This window comes from Equus przewalskii, chromosome 25 (genome assembly GCF_037783145.1).
Source record: "Equus przewalskii isolate Varuska chromosome 25, EquPr2, whole genome shotgun sequence".
NCBI classification, from domain to species: domain Eukaryota; kingdom Metazoa; phylum Chordata; class Mammalia; order Perissodactyla; family Equidae; genus Equus; species Equus przewalskii.
Genome location: NC_091855.1, coordinates 13,378,623 through 13,402,861, shown reverse-complemented (window position 1 = coordinate 13,402,861; position 24,239 = coordinate 13,378,623). Strand labels below are relative to the sequence as shown.

The window sequence follows — 24,239 nt, the reverse complement described above, 5'->3', positions numbered from 1 at the left end:
TGGCTAACCCTCAATTTAGAGGGGCACCAGGAGTGAGAACTAAATGTGGTAAGTCACTGAGATGTCAGACTTAATTTGTCACCTCAGCAGAACCTAGCCTATTTGGACGAATCCACTTACCTGCTCACTGCACTGACCCTTACCCAAAGACTGTTTCATGCTCACAGAAAGCTCCACACACCTTAATTTGTTCAGAAGGTCTAACAGGTGACTGCTGGTTCCCCTTATCCCCGTAAAGAGCTTATCAGCATGAGTGTGTCCATGGGAAGTGTCAGGAAAGGCCATCTGTCATTCCCGTACGCACTCCTGCCAATCCCCTTCCCTGGTTACCTGGGTCTCTGCCTTCTCTGCTCTCTGCTCTGCCTCCAGCAGCCTCTGCTCCAGCTCCTGCATCTGCTCAACCAGAGAAGAAGGGGAGATGTAGGTGTGGCATCCCTACCATGGACATGCCATCAAGGCAACGTGGGCAAATGGTGCAGACACTGCACCCAGGCCAGGCTTGAACTGCCCATCTCAAGTGGCTCAAGGAGTCAGAGCAAAGATTTTCATGGCAAACCTCGGTTCAACTTATCCAGAATTTAAGAGGCAGGTGAAGAGCCAGGGCTGCTGTCCTCGCTGCTGAGCAAGTAAAAGCCTAAGGAGGCGTTTCTCCCTGTGCAGGATACTCAGGGAGGGGCAGCAGTGCCACGGCCTTCTTCCTGAGGCACCCTGCCCACAGTCCCGCCTGCAGTCTCCTCTCCCTGAGGCCTCTTTCCTCTCAGAACTGGGCAGCAGGCAGTGCACTGCTACCGCTCGCCATGTGCCTGGCATGGAACATGCTCCCACATGGGCCCCCATCATGTCATCAGTAAGAGAACGTTTCTTCCCACCTCGGAATAACTCACTGGCTGGGGACAAGCACTTCCTCACTCCCTGTCAAGGATGCCTCTGACCGTAAATGGCATTCACAGGTATCACATAATTTGATTTCTTTACTCTTAAAGAAATAGAGAGGCTCAAGACAATTTTTTTAAAATCCTATCTTGCTACCAGTAGAGCGTGTCATTCAGGTCTGAGGAACCTGGCAATTCCGGAATCTTACGCCAAGTGGCCCAATCACAGGGACCAATGTTCTTACATATGGAGGCTCATCAGGGACCAGATCTAAGCTGAAGCCTAAGGAGCTGCTCACGAGCCCACAACCCACACGGCATCTCTGCAGCTTCGCGAGCTCGCAGCTTGGCGAGTGGAGTGTGGGCTGGATTTCAGCTCCTACACTTCCCCTGGTCAGGGCTCGGCCGTCTACTGCCCTAACCACACATCATCACACAAGGTTCCGAGGAAGCAGAGCAGAGTCATACATCCAACTTTCCTGTCAAACGCCATGTGCCATGGCCTAGTCAAGTCAACTTCTTCCTTTCCTGCCCTGCCTTGCCCCCGGGCAAGAGGTATGCATTAAATATACAGTACAGGCATAATCTTCCAGGCGTGTCCTCTGCGAGGCTGAACAGCCTCCACTTTCAAGCTCCAGTCCAGCCTGCGCCCACCTCACCTCTGTAGATTTGGCCTTTTCTCCAGCTACTCAACCTTCTCCCGTTGGCCTGGATGCTGGCTTGATATTTACCAGTAAACTGAGCAATTAATTCCTTCTCTCTTTTCCAATCTCTCACCTCAGCCAAAATTCTGCTTTCCTTCCTTGATTAAAGTATGGAAGAGAAGAAGCCCCCCAGTCTGGTGCTGGACAGTGAAAGGAGAGTTACCCGGAAGTAGCTCATGTTTGAGAACCTGGGACCCCTCTTTTCTCAGGGCAGCCCTCCTGCATCCATTTTTTTCCTCCTTCTTGGGAGAGGAGAGACACAGATGCTTTCATACACATTCTCTCTGAAAGGAGCTGAGGATCCCAAATAAAACTCAAGATTTACAACCATGGGACAAAAATACCCCTTGGGCTTCCAATGGACAGGAACACTTCTGCCAGGCATTCATGTGCTCGGGACAAGGATAACTGTATCTCTTCTTTCCTTATTCTCCTGAGTTTAGCAATTATGATAGAACCACTTGAATCAAGCCCCAGAGAGTGGGTCGCTTCTGGCCAGACTCAGGCATCAATTAGAGCTAGATGGCCTTTCTGAAATCAAACAGCCCTTGGGCCTGTCTTACAGGAGTCCCTTGACCTTCAAACAGTTGCTCTGCAGCTACAGGGGAGATAACAGCATAGCAAAAACCAATATTATGGTTATAAGGGTGGCTTCCCAGTGCAAAGAGAATTCCACATGATGGTGGGGCAGGGGAGGGTTGGTTGACACATACCAGTGCCTCCCAGTGACCAGGTGAGTACTATATAAAACTCCCCCTTCAGCACCAGACCTGACTGGATCAATCAGGTTCTCTCTCACCAGGAATCTGAAATCTGGGACTGAGAGACCAGAGACAAGAGCCAAGGGGCTGCCCCGAACGTTCACAAACTTCACCAAGTCATGATTGCTAGGAAGTTCCTTCAGTTCCATGAGCTGTTCCAGGATCCTCCCAATAAATTCCCTGTTTGCATAAGCTAGCCCAAATCAGAAACGACTCTAACTAATACAATTACCAGGAGCATTTAATTTTTTTATTTTATTTTATTTTTTTTAAAGATTTTATTTTTTCCTTTTTCTCCCCAAAGCCCCCCGGTACATAGTTGTGTATTCTTCCTTGTGGGTTCTTCTAGTTGTGGCATGTGGGACGCTGCCTCAGCATGGTCTGATGAGCAGTGCCATGTCTGCGCCCAGGATTCGAACTAACGAAACACTGGGCCGCCTGATACGGAGTGCGCGAACTTAATCACTCGGCCACGGGGCCAGCCCCCAGGAGCATTTAATTTTTTAAGACTACAATGAAATATTGAAAGGGAAGGCTTTGGATCCCTGACAAGTTTCTTAGATTAACTTTCAGCTGGACCGTTTAGATCTCACACCTGCTCTGGAGCTCAGAAGACAGAGGATTTCCATAAGAAATGATCGTTCACATTTGTGACTTCTGCAACGACTGTCTAATATTTTCTAACTTCATCTGATAGAAAACTTCCCATTTTACAGATGGAGAAACCAATGTAGGGTGAAGTACAGAGTGTATTTGAGTCCTACCTCCCAGCTGGGTATTTCCATTTGGGTGAACAGTGGTCAATGATACTGGCCAGAGCCAGAAATCACTCCACTATTGACAACATGGTGAGCACTTTTCCCCTCAAGATTTTAACACAAGACATCCCTTTAAGGTAAGCTATCATGGAAGCAGATGGAAAGGAAGGCCTCCTCCCAGCCTTGGGCCGGCCGCCACATAGTCCTCATTGCTTCCCACCCTCCAGCGGTTCCTATCTTCCCAGCAAGGGCACAAAAGACTCAAACCATTCTGTATTCACCTTTATGCTGGAGTATTCTTTTTTCTCTAAAACTAATGTCCAAACATTGAAAACATGTGGAACAGTTGGAACTTTTTTAAAAGAGAAGAGTATAATGACCATCCGTGTATCCATCACTGTGCTCCAACAATTACCGACATCCTGCCGTCCTTGTTTGAAAAGAATATTTTTAACATCATGTTTCCCTCCGTTTTTACGAAAATATATTTTCTCCATTGCCATTGGAATACTCCCAGGTGTGTCTATGCCAGAATGTCATTTTTAGAGTTTTCAAACTCCTCTGTTAATCCCAGCATCAACTTTTCATGATGGCAGACTGCTCTTTACACTTGCATAAAGGGCCACATCTGGAGCTCTGAAATGCTTACACTATGGGCGGGCCACCCTTTATTTGGGTCCTGTTTCTCCTCTCAGAGGGTTCCCTAGGACCGTGTCCTCAGCTGTCCTTTTGGCCTGTGGGCCTGGAGTGACGCGCCAGCAGAGGAGGTGTCAGGTTTAGGCGGCTGACTTTTAGGCGGGATCCACTTACACCAGCTGCGACTCACACATGAGACTCTAAGCTGGCTAGAACTGGCGCAACAACCTGATGAAATGCACTTGGCACCAGCCTGGTATCTAATCCCCATGTCCACAGCTCCTTGTTACACTCAGTGATACTGTGAAATATCAGCCCCCTGGGGCAGGAGCAGTGGGCGCTCTCCCGTGCTCTCAGCACAGTCCTGGTGTGCCGAGCAGTGGCCTGAGCCAAGAGCCTCACCATGCTGAGTCTCAGCTATCGCTTTGAAAAGGGGGTTCAATATTCTTACCACGGCTTTGCACCCACTGGAGAGAACAGTACAGGTGAGAGCTAAGGCTCTAGCTCCTGGGTGTGGCTTTAGATAAGTTCTTTATCCTCTCTCTGCCTCAGTTTCCTTACCAGTGAAAGAGTATGAGTCTCCATCTCCGAGGGTTGTTGTGAAGATTACATGAGATGCGTCATGTAAAGCTCATGTGCACACCTTGGCACTTACTGAGCAGTTTACAGACATAGCTACTTGTTGGCTTTTTGTCTACAAAGACGGCACTTGGGACCAGGGAGACCAGTTGGCCTGGGACAGTCTGGTGCTCACCTGTCATCCCAGAATAATTATTAATAGAGCCTCCCTTTCTTTCTCTAACGTGCTCCGATTTAGATGATAAATTATATGGTCAGCCTACTTATGATCCATCTACAGAAAGAATCGCTTTAAGCCAGAAGTTGCCGACTACTACCCTACAGTGTCTTGTAAGACCTACAGTGTCTTGTAAGACCTACAGTGTCGTGAGATTTGGCAGACACAGATATAACAAAACAAGGCCACTTGCTACGTGTCTGGCACTGCTTTACGCACTTTATATGTATTAACTCAACTAATCTTCATTCCAATCCTAGAAGGCGGGGACCATTATTATCCCTGTTGTACAGAGAAGGGAACTGACGCAGAGTGGTTAGCAACTTGCCTGAGGTCACACAGTCAAGAGGCAGAGCCAGGATTCAAACTCAGGAGCAGTGGCTCCAGAGTCAATTGTACTGTTAGCCACTGGGCCTCACAGATCCAAATCTCATGTGTCACATAAAACCCAGATTCTACATGTAATCCCTGACTTCCAGCTTCTCTTGAAAACTCAGATCTGGACACACTAAGGTTACATTTTCTTACGGCAATAACTGGCTTCCTCCTCTTGCTGTAGCACACTCCCTCAAGGTCTCCCCAGGACCCACCTGTCTCACTTATTTAAGTCACTTGCAAGCATTTGAGTCTGCAACCCCCAGTTTTAGCTATTAAATGCTTCTAACTCTGTTGTCATCAAAGACAGTGGTTTTCAACTTTATTATTTTTAGTGGCAGATCTTTTCTGCAATCGAAGTCACATGCTTATTCCTAAATATATAAACTACATGACTGTGGGGCTGCCCCGGTGTCTGACTGCAGAAGACGCAGCAGAGAAAGGGCTCCAAGTCTCATCTGTGGGTTCCCCTGCTCCCAGCCAGCCCAGAGCCTCCTCGGGAGCACATGGGGTTCGGGGCATCCACTAGAAGGACAGCCGAATGGGGCCCAGGGGCAAGGCCGTGGCGGGAGTTCTTGGCGGTACATCCCAGGCTTTCAGGGGTACAAGGACCCACATGGAGTTTGCTGCAGGCACACTCCTGGGTCTTGCCCACAGAGGTTTGTATAGCAAGTCTGAGGCAAGGACCCAGAAATGTGCTTGAAAAGAAAACTCCAGGTGATCCTGGGGCAGGTGTTCCACAGATACACTCTGAAAACACAAGACTGACCACAAGCTGACTGACTCCTTTGGAGACACATCCCGGGGCCCAGCCTCCAGCAGCACAGGCTTCTCAGACGGCTTTACAGGAGTACAGAGCTCTGTCAATACTCTGGTTCCTGAGAAATACTCTAGTGGGCCTTATAAAAAATGGGGGGTTAGGAGAATAAAAAATCTCTCTCCCCCCCCCCACACACACACTCACACGCACGTGCGCACGCTCACACACAGTGAATAAAAGTTCTAGAAAGTATTTGCTCCCAAAGCAAATCGGGTTTGTCAGAAATGAAATCTGCTAAGGCCGATGCTGCGATGACTTTGCACAGACTTCAACGTATTTGTGACCAGTCCTGACAGCCCTAGTATTCTCCTTTTATGGCACCTGGCCTTTTCACAAGTCCTGGGGTATTTAAGGATATGGTTTTCTGGGCCTTGTGTTCTACCCAGACGTTGCGAAGCTGGTGCCCGAAGTAAATCGCCACCTCTGTATAATCCACGGTCTGAGGGGGGAAGAGCAATATTCATTGTTCTTTTGTTGAAGGAGATGGAACTGAGCCATTTATACATTCAAAAAGAAGTCCTGAACTACAAATTTTTGGTAAATACAAAACTGAGATACTGCATTTCAAAACCTTGGTTGGAGAAACCAGTAAGGGACTTTAGAAAAGACGAAGCGTATACAGTCCCATTGGAACAGGATTTGGGAAAAGCCACTTCAGTTAAAAACATGCAAGCTAAAAAAGGAGGGATGTTTTATTACATTATTTCTTCTTTTTAATAAATCCATCAAATCCATCTTGGAAGCAGATAGGGAGTAAGCAAATAAAAAATTTTAAACTTGCATTAATTCTAATCTAATACTAATACTAATCATGATAATTCCTACAAAGTTCTTCTGTGGATATTATATTTCCACTTTTCTGATGAGAAAACTGAGGCATAAGTTTAGCAAGAATGAAAAAAGTCCAAGGGGCTTTTAATATCCATCTCTACAGCCTCTTAGAACAGTATCAAGTTTTAAACTGACCTGACTAGCCTTTGTGACTTCCGCAGCACACCAAGAAGACGGCTGGGGAGCAGAGTGGGATGTGAACTCCGAGACATCAGCCACTCCCTCGACTCCTGCACTGGATGGGAAGTGAACCCACAAAGCCATCTGGCTCCAGAATGGCGCGGCCCTGGCAATGTGGGTGTCCATGACAACAGTGACCAGGGCACACCAGTCCTTGAGAGGTGTAACAGCAGGAAGGTCTAGAACTCTCTTCTCCTCACACTCCAGCTCCTCTCTCACCCTCTGGTGAGGGATTATCGGGTAGCCTTTTTTCTTTAAAAAACATTTTTCTTTTTAGCACAGATCATTCCCTGTCTAGAATGGCAATGCTGCAGGAGAGAGGCAGGTGCCAGTAGGCTGTGTGGTGGGGAGGGAGGAAGGGCACGCTTCCAAGCCTTAGCAGCCAATAGGTGGCGTCTGATCCCAGGCAGCGCTGGCAGTGAGGGGGCGGCCAGCAGCCATGCAGCAACGTAATCTCCACAGATGGGCGGGCAGCTGGGCAGAGAGTGGAGGGGCAGGGGAGTGAGACAGCTGGCCAGAGGGCCCCAGCTGCCCTGGCTCACCAGGGTGCAGGTGGTACCGACAATGACTGACGTGGAAGTTCTGCAGGGAGCGGCAGAGCTGGGACCAGGGCTGAGCCCCAGCAGGAGCTGTCCTGAGAAACCTGTCATCTCTTCCTGTGATCTGAAACTTACCTTGACGTATTGGGGAAACTTTCTAGTGAACTGTTGAACCCGTCCTATTGCTTTGGGAATGACTGCAGGTGACAGGCAGGGCCCCAACACTGAGCAACATGGTGTTCACAGCCTTAGGCTTTCCTCCCAAGAGGTTCGCTGTTGGGCTAACATCCCAGCCCTCTTCCTTACTCAAGTCTCCCAGCCCATGAACCCCAGTCAAGATTTCTCTCTCCTTCTCCCCTCCTGCACCCCAAATCTCTTCTGCCCTGAGTCTGCTTCCCCCTTCTTTACCCAAGTAACAGGCTGAGCCCCCAACATTTTTATGAGAGGGCATCCTGGTCAAAGATGACCTGGAAGAGAAGAGGAGCCGATATGAAAGTTCAATCTACCCAGAACAGAGGGGCTGTGGAGGAAGAAGGTGTGTTTTTATTGTGTGTTTAAGGCCCCTAGGGAATAGGGAGAGCAGCACTTTAAAACATCTTTTATTATGAAATATTTCAGGCCAAAAGAAACACGTAGAGAATAATTTTTTTAAGACATGTATACACTATTCAGCTTTGTCACATCCCAATTTTTCTCAAAGCTGCTTCTGATGTTTTTGTTTCTGTTTGTGAGGAAGATTGGCCCTGAGCTAATGTCTGTTGCCAATCTTCCTCTTTTTGCTTTAGGAAGATGGTCCCTGAGCTAACATCTGTGCCAGTTTTCCTCTACTTTGTATATGGGATGCCGCCACGGCATGGCTTGATGAACAGTGTGTACGTTCACGCCTGGGATCCAAACCTACAAACCCAGGGCCAGCAGAGCCCACGAACTTAACCACTACGCCACCGGCTGGTTCCCTGATGTTTCTGAGAAACGGACCACTACAGATAGCTGGGGCCTCCTGCATACTTCTCCCCAATGTTACTCCTCTCCTTCTGGTATTGACCCTGCACTTGGTTGTATTTAACTTTTTAACTCATTTGCATACACCCCCTAAACAACAGACAGTATTGTTTTGCAGTTTTTAAAACTTTATAAACTCCATTGTTCTAAATATATCCTTCTGGACTTTTTTTGTTCAGTGTTGGTTTTTGAGATTTACTGATCTTATATACGTAGCTCTACTCGATTTATTTTTACTTGCAATGTTGTATTACGTTGTACAAATACACTCAATAGGTTTATCCATCCCCTGTGAATAGACCTTTAGAATAGCTCTGTTTTTTCATACATCGATGCTGCAATATACATTCTGGTATATGTCTCCTTGTGACCAATATATTTGGATTTATTTCTACCACTGCATTTTGTGCTTGCTGATTACTCCTTTTTTTCCATACTCGTTTTTTTCTCTTCCCTGCATGGAACTAATAGACTTTATTCCACTTCCCTGCTCTACTGATTTGAAAGTTATATACTCTATTTGTTATTACTATTATTCTAGACTTAAATTCTAAACTTAAAGACTGTTCATTGTTCCCCAGTATCTGTTCTCCCCTTCTCTCTCACATAAATAGAACCTCCAACTTTTAGCAGAGCACATGTTTATCCAGAATAATGACAACACTTTCCAACCTTCCCTGCGGCTAGGTACAACCACGTGAATAAGTTTTGGCCAATGGGATGTGAGCAGAAGGAATGAATGTAACCTCCAGGTCACGTGCTTAAAGGGAACAGGTTGGAATGTGGACATGAGGGCAAACCATTTTCAAACACGTAGCAGACATCACCCTAGAGGTAGACTGATTATGCCTGGAATGTGACATGAGAAGGACATAAGCATCTGTCTGGTTTAAGCCGTTGTTATTTGGGGTTCTTTCTTACAGCAGCCAAACTATGATCTAGCTAAGACAGTAGGCATAGATTTAAAAAAACTTTATGGTGCTTAGACTCATTCTGCTTCCTGAATCTGAGGCTTCATGTCTTTCATCAAGCTTGGAAACTTTTAAGCCATTATCTCTTTAAGTAATGCCTCTCCTTCATTCTCTTCTCCACTTCTGGAATCTTATATAGGATCTTGTCATTCTAGCATCCACATCTCAGTCTCTGTGTCCTTGTGCTGCCTTCTGGATGATTTCCTCAAGTCCATCTTTCCATTCGTTAAGTCTGTCTTCAATGGTGCCTAGTCTGATGTTTAACCTATCCACTGAACATTTAATTTCAACAAAAACTTTTTTCACTTCTAGCAGTTCTATTTGTTTCTTTTTCAAGTTCACCTGATCTTTTTGGATAGTGTTTTGTTCTTGTCTCATGTTTTCAATTACTTCGTTACATCTGCAATAGTTTTTAATTCACTTATTTTATAGTGTCTTGCCAACTATTCTATTATTAGAAGTTCTTGAGGGGTGTCTGGTCCAGTTGTTTGTTGTGTATGTGGACTCTCACTCACTGTAGATTATTCTCTCAAGTATTGAGTCATTGTGGATCATATATTCACCTTCACTAAGGCTTTTGTTTCCATGGAGATCCTGTGTGATCTCAGTTGAGGTCTTGTTTCTCAACCAGGGAGGCTCTGTGTCTGTTCCTACAAGGTCTCCCAGGTGTATCACTGGTCCAGAACTTAGGGTTCCTAATCCACAGAGATAGTACAAATTCTAAGGTTAAACCAATGGCATCCTCAGGTTCTCAGGGAACACTTTCCTTTTTCTTTATTTTTGTTTTTTCTGCCCAGAGCCTTGCCAAGTATGAGAAGCTGTTCTGCCATCTCCCTGTGCTGGTGGATGATTTTCTTTTCCTTGTATACCTTTTTACTTAGGGTAAAGTCCTTTGATAGTCCTGACTTTATGTGGAAGTTTCAGTTTCAACTCCCACTTCCAACTGGCCAGACCTCATCTCTGTTCCCACAGATGTTAAAACTCAAAACTCAAAACTTTCATTACTAAAGGGAGGCCAGACACACACCCCATCCCACTCAGATGCCAGAACTGAGTATCACTCGGGATTTTCCTCACTAATGATTCCTTTTACTTTTTTCAGTGCACAGATCTGCACTGAGAAGCATATTTTAAACAATTAATCCAGTATTTCTAGGTGTTTCATAATGGTCTTTTTTAAGGTTATTTTGTTGTCTGTATTGTTAGAAACAGGAGTCTCTTCCCTCTGAGATGTGTTTTAGACCATCTGGTCTAGATCCCTGCTTATCCTTTCCTTCCTTGCATGCCTCCCCCAATCCCATATCCTAAAGCAAGGTTCTCAAACTTTATAGTGTACGAAACCAATTTCTGGGAGCTTGTTAAACATGCAGATTATCAGCAGCAGGAGACTTGGATCAGAAGGACTGGGGTGGGGCCCAGGAATGTGCATGCTGAACAAGCACTCCAGGTTTCTGGCATAGGTGGTCCGAGGACCACCTTTGAGAACCACTGCGTAAGGCCCACTTCCCTTTCCCTGAGGTGGCTGGATTCTACCCTTTCTACTAGTAGAACCTGAACCATATCCATAGGAACCCTGCTGGTCTCTGTTCTGCAAAGCCTGAACTAAGAGACAGCAATGCCAACAGACCCACCGTTCACGATTCTAGTCCAGGCTAGGCCAGGGCCACTCCCCTCAGCAGTGGAAATGTAGAGGTGATACCAATAATTTGTCTTCCTGGACTCCAGGTTTGAGGCTATCAATAAAATAGGTCATTTATTCAGGCTTTACTAATCAAGACTCTGACATTACTTGAAGAAGGATGGACTGAATTTTACTTTTGTACTATGAAAGAAGGGTTTGCTAGGCAATGGATACAATAAACAAAACTATGGAGAGAATAGTTGATTCAGGTAAGATACATATATTTTCTTAGTGAAGGTCTCTACTATCTAGATGGGTTATGCTCCAAAATGCCTCTGAAAGTCAGCCATTTAGAATGTAGCTTCCCGTAGAAACATTATGACTCATGGTCAGTTTGCCAGACCAGCCTACCCAAGCCTGTAAAGATAATAATTATTCCCATTTAAGATCTATTCTGTGCTAGAACATTTATATATGAGATATGATATAATTCTCAAAATAACTCTGAAAGGTAGACATTTGTGTCCCTGCCTTAAAGGTGAAGGTAGTTGCCTAGGGTCACATAGCTAGTAAGTGGCAGAGCCAGACGTGTCTGGCTCTAAAGCCTGTGACCTCGTCACCAGGAAACCAGGCTGCCTTCCATAGCTCCTTAATAGAGGATGCACAGGAGGGTGAGGATGCATAGGAGGGTGAGGATTTCCATTCTTCTCTCCTATATCATCCTCCTGCCCCACACTGGAGAAGAAATGTTAACGGAGTAATAGAACCTTCACTGCACTACACGTGACTCAAGAGTTGATGGAGAACTAAGAAGACCTGTGTCACTTCTTTGGTGTGCCATACGAAGAGGCAGAGCAGGGAAGGATGCAAGCTGACAGCTTAGTCAACTGCTTTGATTTCCGTCTTTTAAAAAAAAAAAACCACCGTGGGTTTCAGTTTGCATGTGTAGAAAGCATCTTATTAAAAGTTCACCCTTCCGTAAGGAGTAGCAAATAAGGATCTAATGCCCAGTATAGTGAATACAGACAACAGCACTCTATTATAATCATCAAACTTGCTAAGAGACTAGAATTTAATTATCCCAACCACTAAAAAGAAATGCTAATTATGTGATAGAGGTGCTAATTACCACTACAATGGCAACCCTATTACAATATATAAATGTATCAAATTAACATGTTGTACACCTTAAATTACACAATGTTATATCAAATATATTTCAACTAAAAAGAAATAAATGAAATAAAACAACAAAAAAAGAAAGCTCACCTTCCCCAACTCTCCCTCTCTCACACAGACCTCTGTGGTGAGTCGGGCCTACCTGCTCTCCAAGACCCACCTTGTCAGCCAGCAGCTCCCTTATCTTGCTGGCCTGTAGGCGGAACCGGAAGAGCTGGGTTTCCAGGGCCAGGCAGCGCTTCTGCCAGTCCACGCTGGTCCGGCTCTCCACCTTGAGTTCTGCCATGATGGAATCAACTTCTGGATATTCTAGGGAGCCCTGAGAACCAGCACAGTGAGAGAAGAAAAGATAAATAAGGGTGTGGGAAGAGTTGTGTGGGGAGAGGAGGAGGAGGAGATCAATGGAGGACAGAAAACAGGGCTGGGGAGGTAAGTTAGTCATTGCTCTCCGCCTGTCCCATTGCCACCTTTCTCGGCTCACTGTGTCCCGCTCCACTCTAAGTTAGCCGAGCAACCTCAGGAAATCACAGAACCTGAGAAACCGTAAGGAGAACCTAGTCTCATTTTTACAGAACGGAAAAGTAGGGCTCATCTGTTTTTCATTCAATTATCTATTTAACAAGCATTTATCCATTCAACAAATATTTACATGCCAGACACTGTTCCAGACACTGGAGATGCAAAGGTAATTAAGAGAGGTCCCCTTGTCTTTGAGTTTTTCAAGAAAGTCTAATTGCAAAATTACAAGGTAGTCACAATTGCTTTTTTTTTTTCCCTCCCCAAATCCCACCAGTACATAGTTGTATATTTTTAGTTGTGGGTCCTTCTAGTTGTGGCATGTGGGATGCCACCTCAACATGGCTTAATGAGCGGTGCCATGTCCGTGCCCAGGATCTGAACCCTGGGCCGCCGAAGTGGAGCATGTGAACTTAACCACTCAGCCACAGGGCTGGCCCTTATAAATATAGGAGTTTTAGGGGGGTTTTTTTTGAGGAAGATTAGCCCTGAGCTAACTACTGCCAATCCTCCTCTTTTTGCCGAGGAAGACTGGCCCTGAGCTAACATCCGTGCCCATCTTCCTCTGCAGTTGCTAATCAATATGCAGATAAATGGGAGCAGGCAAAGGGGGCAGATTATGCTGCGGGGGGGGGGGGGGGGGGGGATGGTGTTTCAAGAAGGCTTAAAGTGGGGAACAGATTCATCTGGGATCACAGAGCTAACTGGAGGCAGAACCCTGGTTCCCAGTTTAGTTCAGATTCTATTACAACTAGATAATTTTAGATGGGAAAAAATGGAAAGAAAATGTAATGGTTTGAATTTCCTTGACAATTTTCTTTTTAGTTGGGATTTTGTCAATTGTTGTCATCAAACCATCCTGCTTTGGAGCAGATTCTCACTCTTTCCTTTAAATTATAAAATGCAAACCAGAAAACTGGTAGATATATTGCTATAGTCTCCGGGAAAAGCCACAAGTCTTTGGAAAACACTTTACACAAATTCAGAACAAATCAAGTAGACATCTATAATATCCCCAGCCAGGGGAATTTAGCCAGATGTCTCCTGGATATATTTAAGAAAAACTGGGTTGGGGATGAGAAAATGAAGAAGGATGTATGAGTGTGCATGAGAGGAGACAGAGGCACAGAGTGAGCACAGAGGAGAAAAGGGCTGGAAGATACATCCAGCATCAGATTTGTTTAAATCCTCCTTCTAGGGCACTGTTAATAAATATGCTTGGCAACAAGCATCACTTTGGTCTGTCCCAGACCCTAACATATGGTCATCCTAGTGTTAGATGATTTTAAGGGATGACTGTTAAATCTTTTAGGTTGATATATTTTTTAATGTCATCATTTAGAAATACATATGACTTACAGGTGAAATGATATAATCTCTGAGTCTTACTTTAACACTTTACGGTAGGGAGTGAGGAGTGGGTGGAGATATATGAAATAAGATTTATCAAAATGTTGATAATTTTTGAAGCTGGGTGATGGGTATATGGGGTTCTTTATACTGGTCTCTCTCTAGTTAAATATATGCCTGAGATTTTCCATAATAAAAATGTTTTTTTAAATCCCTTTTCCCCTCTTCAGGAGCCACATGGCCTCAGAAAACCCAGCCACCTCCTGTACTGCCAAATACTACCCTGATGCACCAATGAGGCTGTCCTTGACGGGTTAACCACAATATTGCTTCCTATCTCACATCTGACTTTTACAAGTATCTTTCTCCCATTATAGACCACAAATAGCTATCGTTTATTGAGTCCTTATTGTAGGACAGGTACATGTGGCCTCTTTAATCCTCAAGACAACCCATGTAGGCACTAGTGTCTACACTCTCACGCGAAAACACGGAGGAACTGAGAGGCTAACCAACTTATATAGAGTTCTACAGCTAGTAAGTAGTGGAGCTGGGATTCTTGTTCCAAAGTCCTTCTTGTTATCCACTGTGCTCTTTACCCATCCAAAAACTGGAAAGAACTCTGATTTCAGAGTGAGGTGGATTGTTAAGAATGAAAGAAATATTTTGTAGGATCTTTCGGGATCATTGGTGCTAGGGCAAACCTACATCCCAGATTTTCTAGGGCTTCAAGATCTCAAATATTCTGACACCATGACCTCCATAAGCACAGGCATTTATCATGTGTCCCGATTCTTTGTTTAAAAACCAGCGTCAGTAGACCTGTAGAGAAAGGCCCAACAATTAAACCACTGATGGGTCTGGTGTCTGAGTCTTTTGGTTCTGGGCTACTCAGAACACTGGACACATGACCTCAGCCCGGCTCTCCGGGAACTGTCATCCCAAACAATCCCAACATTGTGAGCCCCCAGCAATCCCCACCTCAAAGGACTGGGACCAACTGGAACGGGCAGGAAGACAAAAGACAAAAACAAAACATGACCTTTTCTGATCTAAGATCACAGCTGAAAAGACAAAACAGAACCTTGTGGGGGCCTCCAGAGAAGGCTGGGAGGTTTCATGTTTATGTTTGATTTGCTTTGTCCTTTAAGGGGATTTTGCTTTTCCTTGTATAAGTAAAAAATGTGGCAGATCTGAAACTAGGAGCTGAGAGTCTTGCAACTTAGCCCAGGGCTAAGAATTAGCAGTACAAGCACCCAGGTAAAACCAAGGGGCAAGGGAAACTTAATCCTTTTGCGGTATTAAAAGAGATTGGTGAACTTTAATTCCCTCTCATTGATTGTCAAAGCTGCTGCTCAGATTCCATGGGGAGAGTGGAAACTCAAATTATCAAGATCTCCGGGGACTTTAGAAATACGTCATCGGCCTCTGCTGAGCCCTGATATGTGAGATTATACCTAGACGTAGCGAGTGCTTTCCCCAATCAAACATCTGCATGACATCACGGTTTTGAACCCATCAAGCACTCTGCTTAATCCTCTCCCTGCCTTGAGGATGCTGGCAAGGGGGCTGGCACTCATCTTAGGCTTGTCTGGGCATGCGAGGAGAGCTAAGAGGTTTGGAAACGGATCTGGAGCAAGGTGTCTGCTGCCAAGCACAAGCCCCAGAGGCTCTTCCGACTGAAGCAGGTGGTGAGAGCAGCAGCGATAAAACACAGGACGTTAAGGGAAGATACGAGTAAGTTGAACCCCACCTGCAAAGTCACCTTGCGATTGTACCTCCCATAAAGATGCACAAGGATGAGCAGAAATGAATTTACTAATGGTTCTTATCTTTTCAAAGCATTGCGACAGGTGTGACTTCTCTCCCTATCCTCTCGATATCCCTGAGATGTAGAACAAGTGATATTATTCACCATGAACAGATGAGGAACCTCATCACATCTGTGACTTGCTTAGAGACACAGAACTAAGTAGTAAAGAGCTGGGCCAAGAATCCTGATCTCCCAACAGATAGAAGAGTCTCTTTCCATGAAGATGAGTCGGTGGTGGAGGGAGAGTCTCACACTACCAGGCTAGCCTAACACAGACGTAACATTAATGGTAAAAATAGATGGGGAAAGGAGAGAAGGGACGTGAGCTGGGGACGAAACCCAGCTCCGCTGTTTTTTTCATTTTTTATTCTGGAAAGCTTCAAACACACACAAGAAGCAGGGAGACTAGTACAGTAAATCCCCATGTGCCTCCCTCTAGCTACAATTATCATCAACTCATGGCCATTCTTGTGAAACCCAGTTCTCTTAATTCCCACTGGTGCCCAGCACACTAAACAGTTTGGCAGGTGAGAGTCAGATGGTTGCCATGGCCTCAACACCTGCTTTGCAACTCCCTAAGTCCTCCAGCTCCCTGGACTGACATGGCCACAGAGGTCAGCAGAGATGTGCCTCAGGGGTAGGGGCTGCAGGTAGGATGGGTGGTGAAAACAGGGCACAGGTAGTCTTTAGGTGACGTCAGACTCTGGGTGTGTATCAGAGAAAACACAAAGGTGACCTGAGCTGGCTCTGGCAGGTTTAGGAATTTGACCAGAAATTGACAAAATGCTAAGATTAAATTTAATTCAACTAACTTTTGTTAGGTGATTTCCCGTGTGCAAGGTTGGGGACATAAAGGTGAATAAAAATCCCATGGCTTGCGAGGATAAACTCTACCATCTAAATATCCAGAAACTTCCCTGCCAGAGGGGCCAATCAATACAAGAGCCTAAAAGAAAGAGGTCAGAGGTCACTGCAGGAGGCATCAGATGGTAACACAGATTCTGTTCTGGGTACAATTTCCACCGGGCTCTCCTGTGTCAGCTCCCTATGGTTCATTCCCTGAGTGTGAGCATCTTTTGTGATTTCCACCTGCTAGTGATGGGCTACCACCATCTTCTAAAAGTGCTCTGCTAGACAAGTCTGACCACCTGCCCAACTGCAGGAAAGGAAGAGCTCTGTGCCCTCTTTCTGGTGATGCAGCTGCGGGGGGCAGAGGGGGAGGTGGGCAGTGAGTAGACGCAGGGCACAGCTCCCTCTGATCTTGCACTGTCATCTGATCAAGCCAACAACATGCGTTTTACCTCTTTTGGGAGCTGAGCGTCACATTTCACAATGTCGGGGGAGACAGGAAAAGGTGAGCACATTCCAGCCTTCAGGGATCTAAATAGTAGAAGGGGCTGGGACAACCAGGAATAGCATCCCTTGAGAACAAAACCAGTAAAGAAAAACAGCAGAGTATACAACCTAAGACACCACGTCCTGGCGCCAGACAGGCCTGGGTTTGAATACTGGTTCAGGCCCTAATTAATCCCGCAACCTTAAATCATTTGCTTATTACCTTCTCTGAGCCTCACTTACAGTTTGAAATTGAAGGCAGAAAGATTAGGTTGAACCATATGAAACTGTCAACATTTAACCATTTTTTGGCCTTCAAAAACAGCAATTTCATAGACCACACTATGTCAGATTTTTTTGAGAATTAAAGGAGATATTACAAAAGCATGGCACACAGTCGGCACTCAATAAATGACAGCTACTGGGAACAAGCAAAAGGTAAACCAACAGTACCATGGGCATAGGGAGAGATGTGGCCCATAGAGGTGCTCACCACCAGATCCACCTTGGAATGGAGGTCAGGGGATTTTTTAAAACGATTTTATCTCTTTATTTTTGAATATTGAACAAAAGAGTATATGGGGCAAAGTTAAGGCTTCTTTCCACCCCTGTCCTTCAGCAACAGTTCTCCCCAGAGACAATCACTGTTATGGGGTTTTATGCCTTTCAGAGATATTCAGTGCACACAGAGGCATTCAAATAGATGTGGCATACACATACACAAGTGGTAGCATACCATACACACTGTACTTGCCAATATAACCTAGAGATCTTCCTAAAGCAATATACATATCTGCCCCATTTCCTCTCCGTGCTTTTTAACAGCTTTATTGTTTTCTATCGTGTGGCTATGACATGATTTCATTTAAGAGTCCCTGATTGACAGATATTTGGGTTGTTTGATACCTTTGCTAAAATAAACATGCAGCGATAAATCTTTAATGAATATACATAATTTCATCCACATCAGAATATATGTGAAGGATAAAGTCCCAGAAATGAACTTGTCGGGTTAAGTGACGTACACTTGTATTTGGCCAGTCAAAATTGCCCTCCCCTGAGGCTATTGTAATTCACACTCCAGCCAGCAATAAGTGACTGTTTCCTCAGAGAGGAGCTCAGTTGTGAACTAGTTTTTGACAGAAGGGAGGGACGGCTCAGGTGGGCTGGCCAGAGAAGGCAGGATGGTGGCTCAGCAGCCAGCCTGCTGTGAAGTCATGGATCAGGAGTGAGGGAATCCTGGCACCTTGATGTGAGCATGTACAAAGCACTGTCAACCATAAGAAGCAGAGAGCTCCACACCCACACACACAGCCTCAGAGAAGAAGGGGATAGTAAAGAGGAGAGCACCATGGGGGAGGAGAGTGAGAGATACACACATCTCCTTAGTCAGTGACTTCTTAAAGGGGCACAAGGGGCATCACATTTTCTCAGCTCAGTTGTTAGTTTCAGTGAGTTTGGGACCACAGGGTGTACCCCACGGGAACCCAGCTCTGAGCAGGGCCCCTCAGCAGTGTACAGGAGGGACGGTGGCAGACAGTGGACCAAACCCCACATTTGGAATTTAGGAGGCTTCAGTTTGAGTCTTGCCTCTTCCACTCTTTAGCTACATGACCTTGGGCAAATCACGATTGTTCTGAGTCCACTTCCTCCTTTGTAAAATGAGAATAATATGCAGAAACACAGGAATCGATGTTCTATAAAGTGTTAAGTGATGTTACCATATACAGTATCTGACGCACTGAAGACAGTCCAAAAAGTTTGATGAAGGACCCATTGACTTCTCCCCTGCAATTGTTATTAAAATAATCTTTCAAGGAGCAGTTTTAGCTGGAACTAAGGCTCTGTCCGGAAGCGTTTTATGAGGAGGATTCTTAGCAAAAGCTTATGGAGATGTCCTGGCAGGGAGAACTCCAACAGGGAGAGGATTCTACCCAGATGAGGGTCTTCACTGCCTCTGCCACCCCACTTAAGGCCCCCTGGTTCCTGGTGACCGATTCCTCTCGAAATCTCAGGACACAAAGCTCCTGGTGTCATTCGGCGCCCAACTTGTTTTCTTTTCTGCTTGGCTGACCTGCCTCTAGGAGTTGAGCCTGATCCCATTAGGACTCCTAAGAGAACCACCGAGAAATCACACAAGCGATAACCTGAGATGAGGTGAGGAGGGGAGCCAGCGAGCGAGACGACAGGTACCGCGGTGGGAAGACTGCCAGTACGCCCCGAGGGCCGTTCCCGGGAGCAACTGGATCCAGCCGGTCCCAAACTCCCGATCCTCCCCTGGAAGGCGACTCCTCGCCTCACCGTGCGGGTCCTCCGAGCCGCACTCGCGGCTCCAGCGCTCCCAGCGGCTGGGAGTTCGGTTCCAGGTGGGGAGGCACCTGCTCCGGAATCGCCCTCGGCCGGAGGGAGCTGGTCCTCTCCGCCGACCAGACACCCTCCCGTCGAGCGCACACCCCGCACGCCCAGCCCTGCCCGCGGGCCGCGGGGCTGCTCACCTCCGCCGGGCTCGCAGGCGTCCGCGCCGCGCCCCCGCACCCGCACCCGGCGCCCTCCGCGCGCACCCGCCGCTGACCTTGCGTCGCTCTCGCCCGAGTCCGCGGCGGCCGCCGGGTCTCCGCTCCCCGGCAGCAGGGGTCGGGGTGGGCGGGGCGGCCGGGAGGGGCGCCCGGAGGCTGGCCGCGCACGGCCAGTCCTCGCCTCGCTGCGCCCCGCTCTGCGCTCCGCCGCGCCACCTCCTCCCGCCCGCTCCCGCCCGCTCCTTAGAGGCCAGCGCCGGCTCGGCTCTGCGGGCGGCTCGCGGAGAGGCACAGGAAATGACCTCAGCGGGCTCGGCCTCCTACCTCTCCGCACCGCGGGCCTCGGCCCTGCGGCGCCGGCCTCCCGGGCTCTGGCCCCCGGCTCTCTGCGGAGGCCGCACAGCTGCCGCGCGGGATCTGCTCAGCTGCCAGCCAGCGTGGCACCCTCGCGGGATGGGACGCGACACCAGACCCTTCCCCCCAAAGGGCGTTCCAGCATTTGTCTAGCGACCTGTAGGAGCTGTAACGCCCACATAGTTGGAGCAGAAATCCTTATTTCAAACAGCCTGTCCCACTGGCAGACCAATGCTCTGATTTGTAATTTGGGGGCGGGGGGGGGGGGGGAAGGTCGCCACAGCCCTGGGAGAACTTGCTTGCTTGTGTACTTATGCATTGTTTTATTTTATTTTGTTTCATTTTAAAGATTGGCACCTGGGCTAACAACTGTTGCCAATCTTTTTTTTTTTTCTGCTTTATCTCCCCAAACCCCCCCCCCCCCCCACACACACACACGCACACACAGAGTTGTATACCTTAGCTGCAGGTCCTTCTACTTGTGGGATGTGGGACGCCGCCTCAACGTGGCCTGACAACCGGTGCCATGTCCGCGCCCAGGATCCGAACCCTGGGCCGAGGCAGCGGAGCGCGCGAACTTAACCACTGGGCCACGGAGCCAGCCCCTGTATGCATTATTTTAAAGGAGCCGGCCAAGAGGCCAGAAAGGCCAACAGGACACTGCGGGGCAGCTTGCAGGGCAGTCTTCACTGGACTGTTGTTCTTCGCGGGCTTGCTGTCCGTCAGCTCGCCAGTATTATCCTACACCCAGTGAGCACTGGAACGCTCAACTGTTGGTCAGGTGGATATGGGGTAAAGAAGATGAATATGGATATTATTGCAGGGAGGGCGTTTCAAAGCAGAGCTTTCGTCCCCAATCCTGCAGGCTTTCAGTCTAGGCCTGAACAGGGGCAAACACCACCAGGGCCCTTTTCTCCAGCCTGGAGTGAGGCTTTAGAAGACTCACTCCAGGCTGTGGTGAAGGATCCCCTGGCACCACCCCTGGTTTGAATCTGCGTCTCTGGAGGTGAGGCTGGGAGACTGCCAGCTGACAAGCTCTGCACGCAATTCTCATGCACAATTTTGAGAGCTCAGACACTCCAGAAATCTGGTTCCAGTAATTTAGGAGGCAAGGGTGAAAGTTCAGCTGGGCCAATGGGACTCTGGCCTCTGCTATCCCCCTCAACACTCTGGAAGTTGCCTAAGGAAACCCAAAAGCAAGTCCTCTGGAGTTTGTAAGGGAGATTCATTCATTCATTCATTATGAATAGGTAATCATGCACGGAGTATAAATTTCAAATAATACCGAAGGGCTAACCATGAAAAGTAAGTCTTCCTCCCTCGCTGTCCTGCGTCTCCCAGATCACTCTTCCCCAAATGCAACTGCTGTTGTAAGTTTTTGTGTATATCCTGTCAAGATATTTTATGCATACATAAGTATTCATGTATTCATAAGTACGTATGTATATATATGTATCCATATCCTCCTTTCAACACTAAGGAAGCACACTTTGCTGTTTTCTCTTGACACTGCCATTTGTTGACTCTCTGTGACGTACCAGCACACTTAGAGATGTCTTAATTTCTTTAGTGGTTCCCTAGTATTCCTGATGATGGATATTCAGGATGTTTCCAATCTTTGACTGTTATATACCTTGCTACAATGAATATCTTTGAACATACTTCTTGGTCCACATATATGACTGTCTTTATGGTTTAATACTTAGAAGTGGCATTGCTGGCTCTAAACACAATGTGAATTTTAAATTTCCACAGATGCTGCCCAATTGCCCTCAAAGGAGACTACACCAACCTGCGCTTCTGTCAGTGTGTTTGAGTGCCCCTTCATTCCCACCCACCTGCGCCAGTGAAGTGATTTATCACAGAGTACAAAGCTTTTAGAAAGGGAGGATTAAATGAGTTAACATGCATGGAGGATTTTAAACACGGCCAGCCCACAGAAAGGCTCAAGAAAGTGTCAGCCGTGGTCTCCCAACCACAGCCGTCTGTGGGCTCCACCTTGCTTTGGGCTCTGTTTCAGTCCCAGCTCTGTAGACTGGGGCAAGTTCCTCCACCCCTCTGGGACTCAGTTTCCATATCTTTGGTATAAGGATCATAATGTCTCTCTCTGGAATTGGTCTGAGGATTAAGTCAGATAATAGAGTTACATAAATTTGCCGATCCAATCATTGTTCAATATTCTTCTTCTTCCCTCAAACTTCCCCCCCAACTTTGTATTTTGAAAATTTCAAACCTAGAGAAGTGGCAAAAAATAGTACATTAAACACCCATTTACTCTTTATCTAGATTTACCAATTGTTAATACAACGCCACATTTACTTTCTCTCTTTCTCTCTCTCTATAAAATAGTTCTTTTTCTCAACCATTTGAGAGTTAGTTGTACACATCATGACCTTTTACCCCCAAATACTTCAGCACATACCTTCCTAAGAACAAGGGTGTTCTCTTAATATTATCACACTTAGGAAATTTAGCATCGGTACAATACTATCATCTACTATATAGGCCATATTTAAATTTCCCCAATTGTCCTTTAAAGCTGAGTTTTATAGCTCTTCTATTTATTGTTACTGGTCCCTACCTAGTACTTGCCAGAGTGAATGGATGCCCAGAAGAGAATGGGCTCGTCCTCTCCTCTGCTCCAGGGAAAGAGTGGCTCCCACAGCCTAGACTCTGGCATTCTTTAGGGCTGCAGGTAATCAATAACAGGCCGGCAGGGATGCTCACAGGCTGAGCAGAGTTTCCCATCGAATGCGAGCGATTGTCGTACCAGCCTTCTTTGCTGATGTTGCCTCCTCTGCCTGACCCCAGCCACCCCATGCTGATGGCCCAGGAGGGTCCTGACCACCTTCTCCCAACTCTGGCTGGGTTTCTGGTGTCTCCGCCACCTTCCTCATTGGTCCCTACTCGGCAGAGGCAGCTGTTCTGGCTCCAGTGAGGCCTGGTTCCTACGTCACTCTCAATCACAGCCCCTCGCACCACCCCACCACAGAGATGAATCTCTGTGGACCTTCAGGCTGGCCTCTCCCTAACTTAACCCTGGGATTAAGGGTGTCTCAGATGTCTGAGACACTGTCTTTTTCCCACAATCTTTCTGTCTTAAGGCACTTTCTATGTAGCCCTCCATGGAACTGAGACAGATTCAAACTGTGGCCATTGACCAAATCTAAACAATAACATCAGTGTACACTGACATCCCTCTCTTTTTCCCTCCCCTCTTCCTTCCTTTCATTCATTAATTTCTGTAGCTGACTTTTAACTTGTTCCATATCCTCTGTTAGATGCCCAGCTACAAGCTTAGATAAACCCTCTCCTTGCTTCCTGCCTCAGTTTGTCCTTTTGTAAAGTGGAGAAATTATTTCCTTGGTACAGCTACCTTTCAGGTGGGAATATTTGAGAATTAGAGGGAAAGACAGGATTATGAGGGAGTCACCACAGAGAGGGAAACTGTGCAAAACTGAAGTAAAGAAAAGCCATCTGGGGCATCATCCTTGGCCAGTACTGTAGTGGGAGAGGGAGGAGAGTGGGAAGGGCTGGGGTGAGAGCTGGGGGCCTCGGAAGCCTGCTGGAAAGGCTCTGAGCCCCCATACCTCTCTGAGGACCACACCTAAAGCTCGTTTCTGTTTGATGTTAGCTTATTATTACAAGTGGCCTGACAGCAGAGAGAGAGGAAGAAGACCATCATGTGCCCGGAGTCAAGGGTCAGTTGGCCACTGAAGCTGAGGGCCTCCTTTTACTCTTCTGGGATGAGGAGGAGGCCTGGATGGGCATGCACCGTGAATGGGTCTGAACCAATTTGGCCCTCTGGCAATTGTCAGGTTCTTATATTTGCAGCCACTGGAGATGAGAGGTGAGTGGGGGCCATTCGTCCCCTCTTCCATAACCTCCGACAGGTGGGCTGTTAAAAATGGCCAAGGCCAAAATCTGCCAAATATACAAACATTTATTAGCGCGCAGGCACAAGAAGTCCCACACCTGCTTCAAGGGAGTCCGGGAGTTGGCCTGATCTGGTTTTCCCACGTCATTTATGCACGGGCCCAGGTCATCTTTTTGGCTAACTCCATGTTTTGAAAACCATTTATTTCACCAGTGAAAGATCATTTCTAGCATCCCTCCAGCACATTCAGCTCACTGGTGCAGGTTTTGATGGTGTTTGAAGTGCTTCTGTAACCACCTTCTAGGTGTGGATTCCTGATTAGAGTACTTCTGATGCTAACTAACCATTCTAGAGGGGAGAGGAGAGTCAGTTTATATACAGACACCTCACAGTTTAGACTGAGACAGTTAAAAAGTAAGTTCCAACAGGGTCA

The 24,239-nt window shown here is 46.9% G+C and overlaps 1 protein-coding gene across 11 annotated transcripts in view; it reads right to left on the bottom strand.

Moving 5' to 3' along the window:
* The window catches only part of PLEKHH1 (pleckstrin homology, MyTH4 and FERM domain containing H1), a 50,580-nt gene extending 29,892 nt beyond the window's left edge, over positions 1-20,688 (bottom strand). For 3 of the 11 annotated variants that reach the window (XM_070594088.1, XM_070594092.1, XM_070594096.1), the window contains exons 1-3: positions 19,900-20,032; positions 12,206-12,364; positions 331-393 (exon numbers count right to left, since the gene is read on the bottom strand). In XM_070594088.1, coding sequence (XP_070450189.1) covers positions 331-393; positions 12,206-12,331 — 189 coding nt within the window. In that variant the 5' untranslated portion in view covers positions 12,332-12,364; positions 19,900-20,032. Of the gene's footprint in view, positions 1-330; positions 394-12,205; positions 12,365-19,554; positions 19,765-19,899; positions 20,033-20,387 lie in introns of those variants that run through there. The other 8 variants (XM_070594098.1, XM_070594090.1, XM_070594094.1 and 5 more) reach the window with 5 other exon arrangements.
* Positions 20,689-24,239: the final 3,551 nt, after the last annotated feature.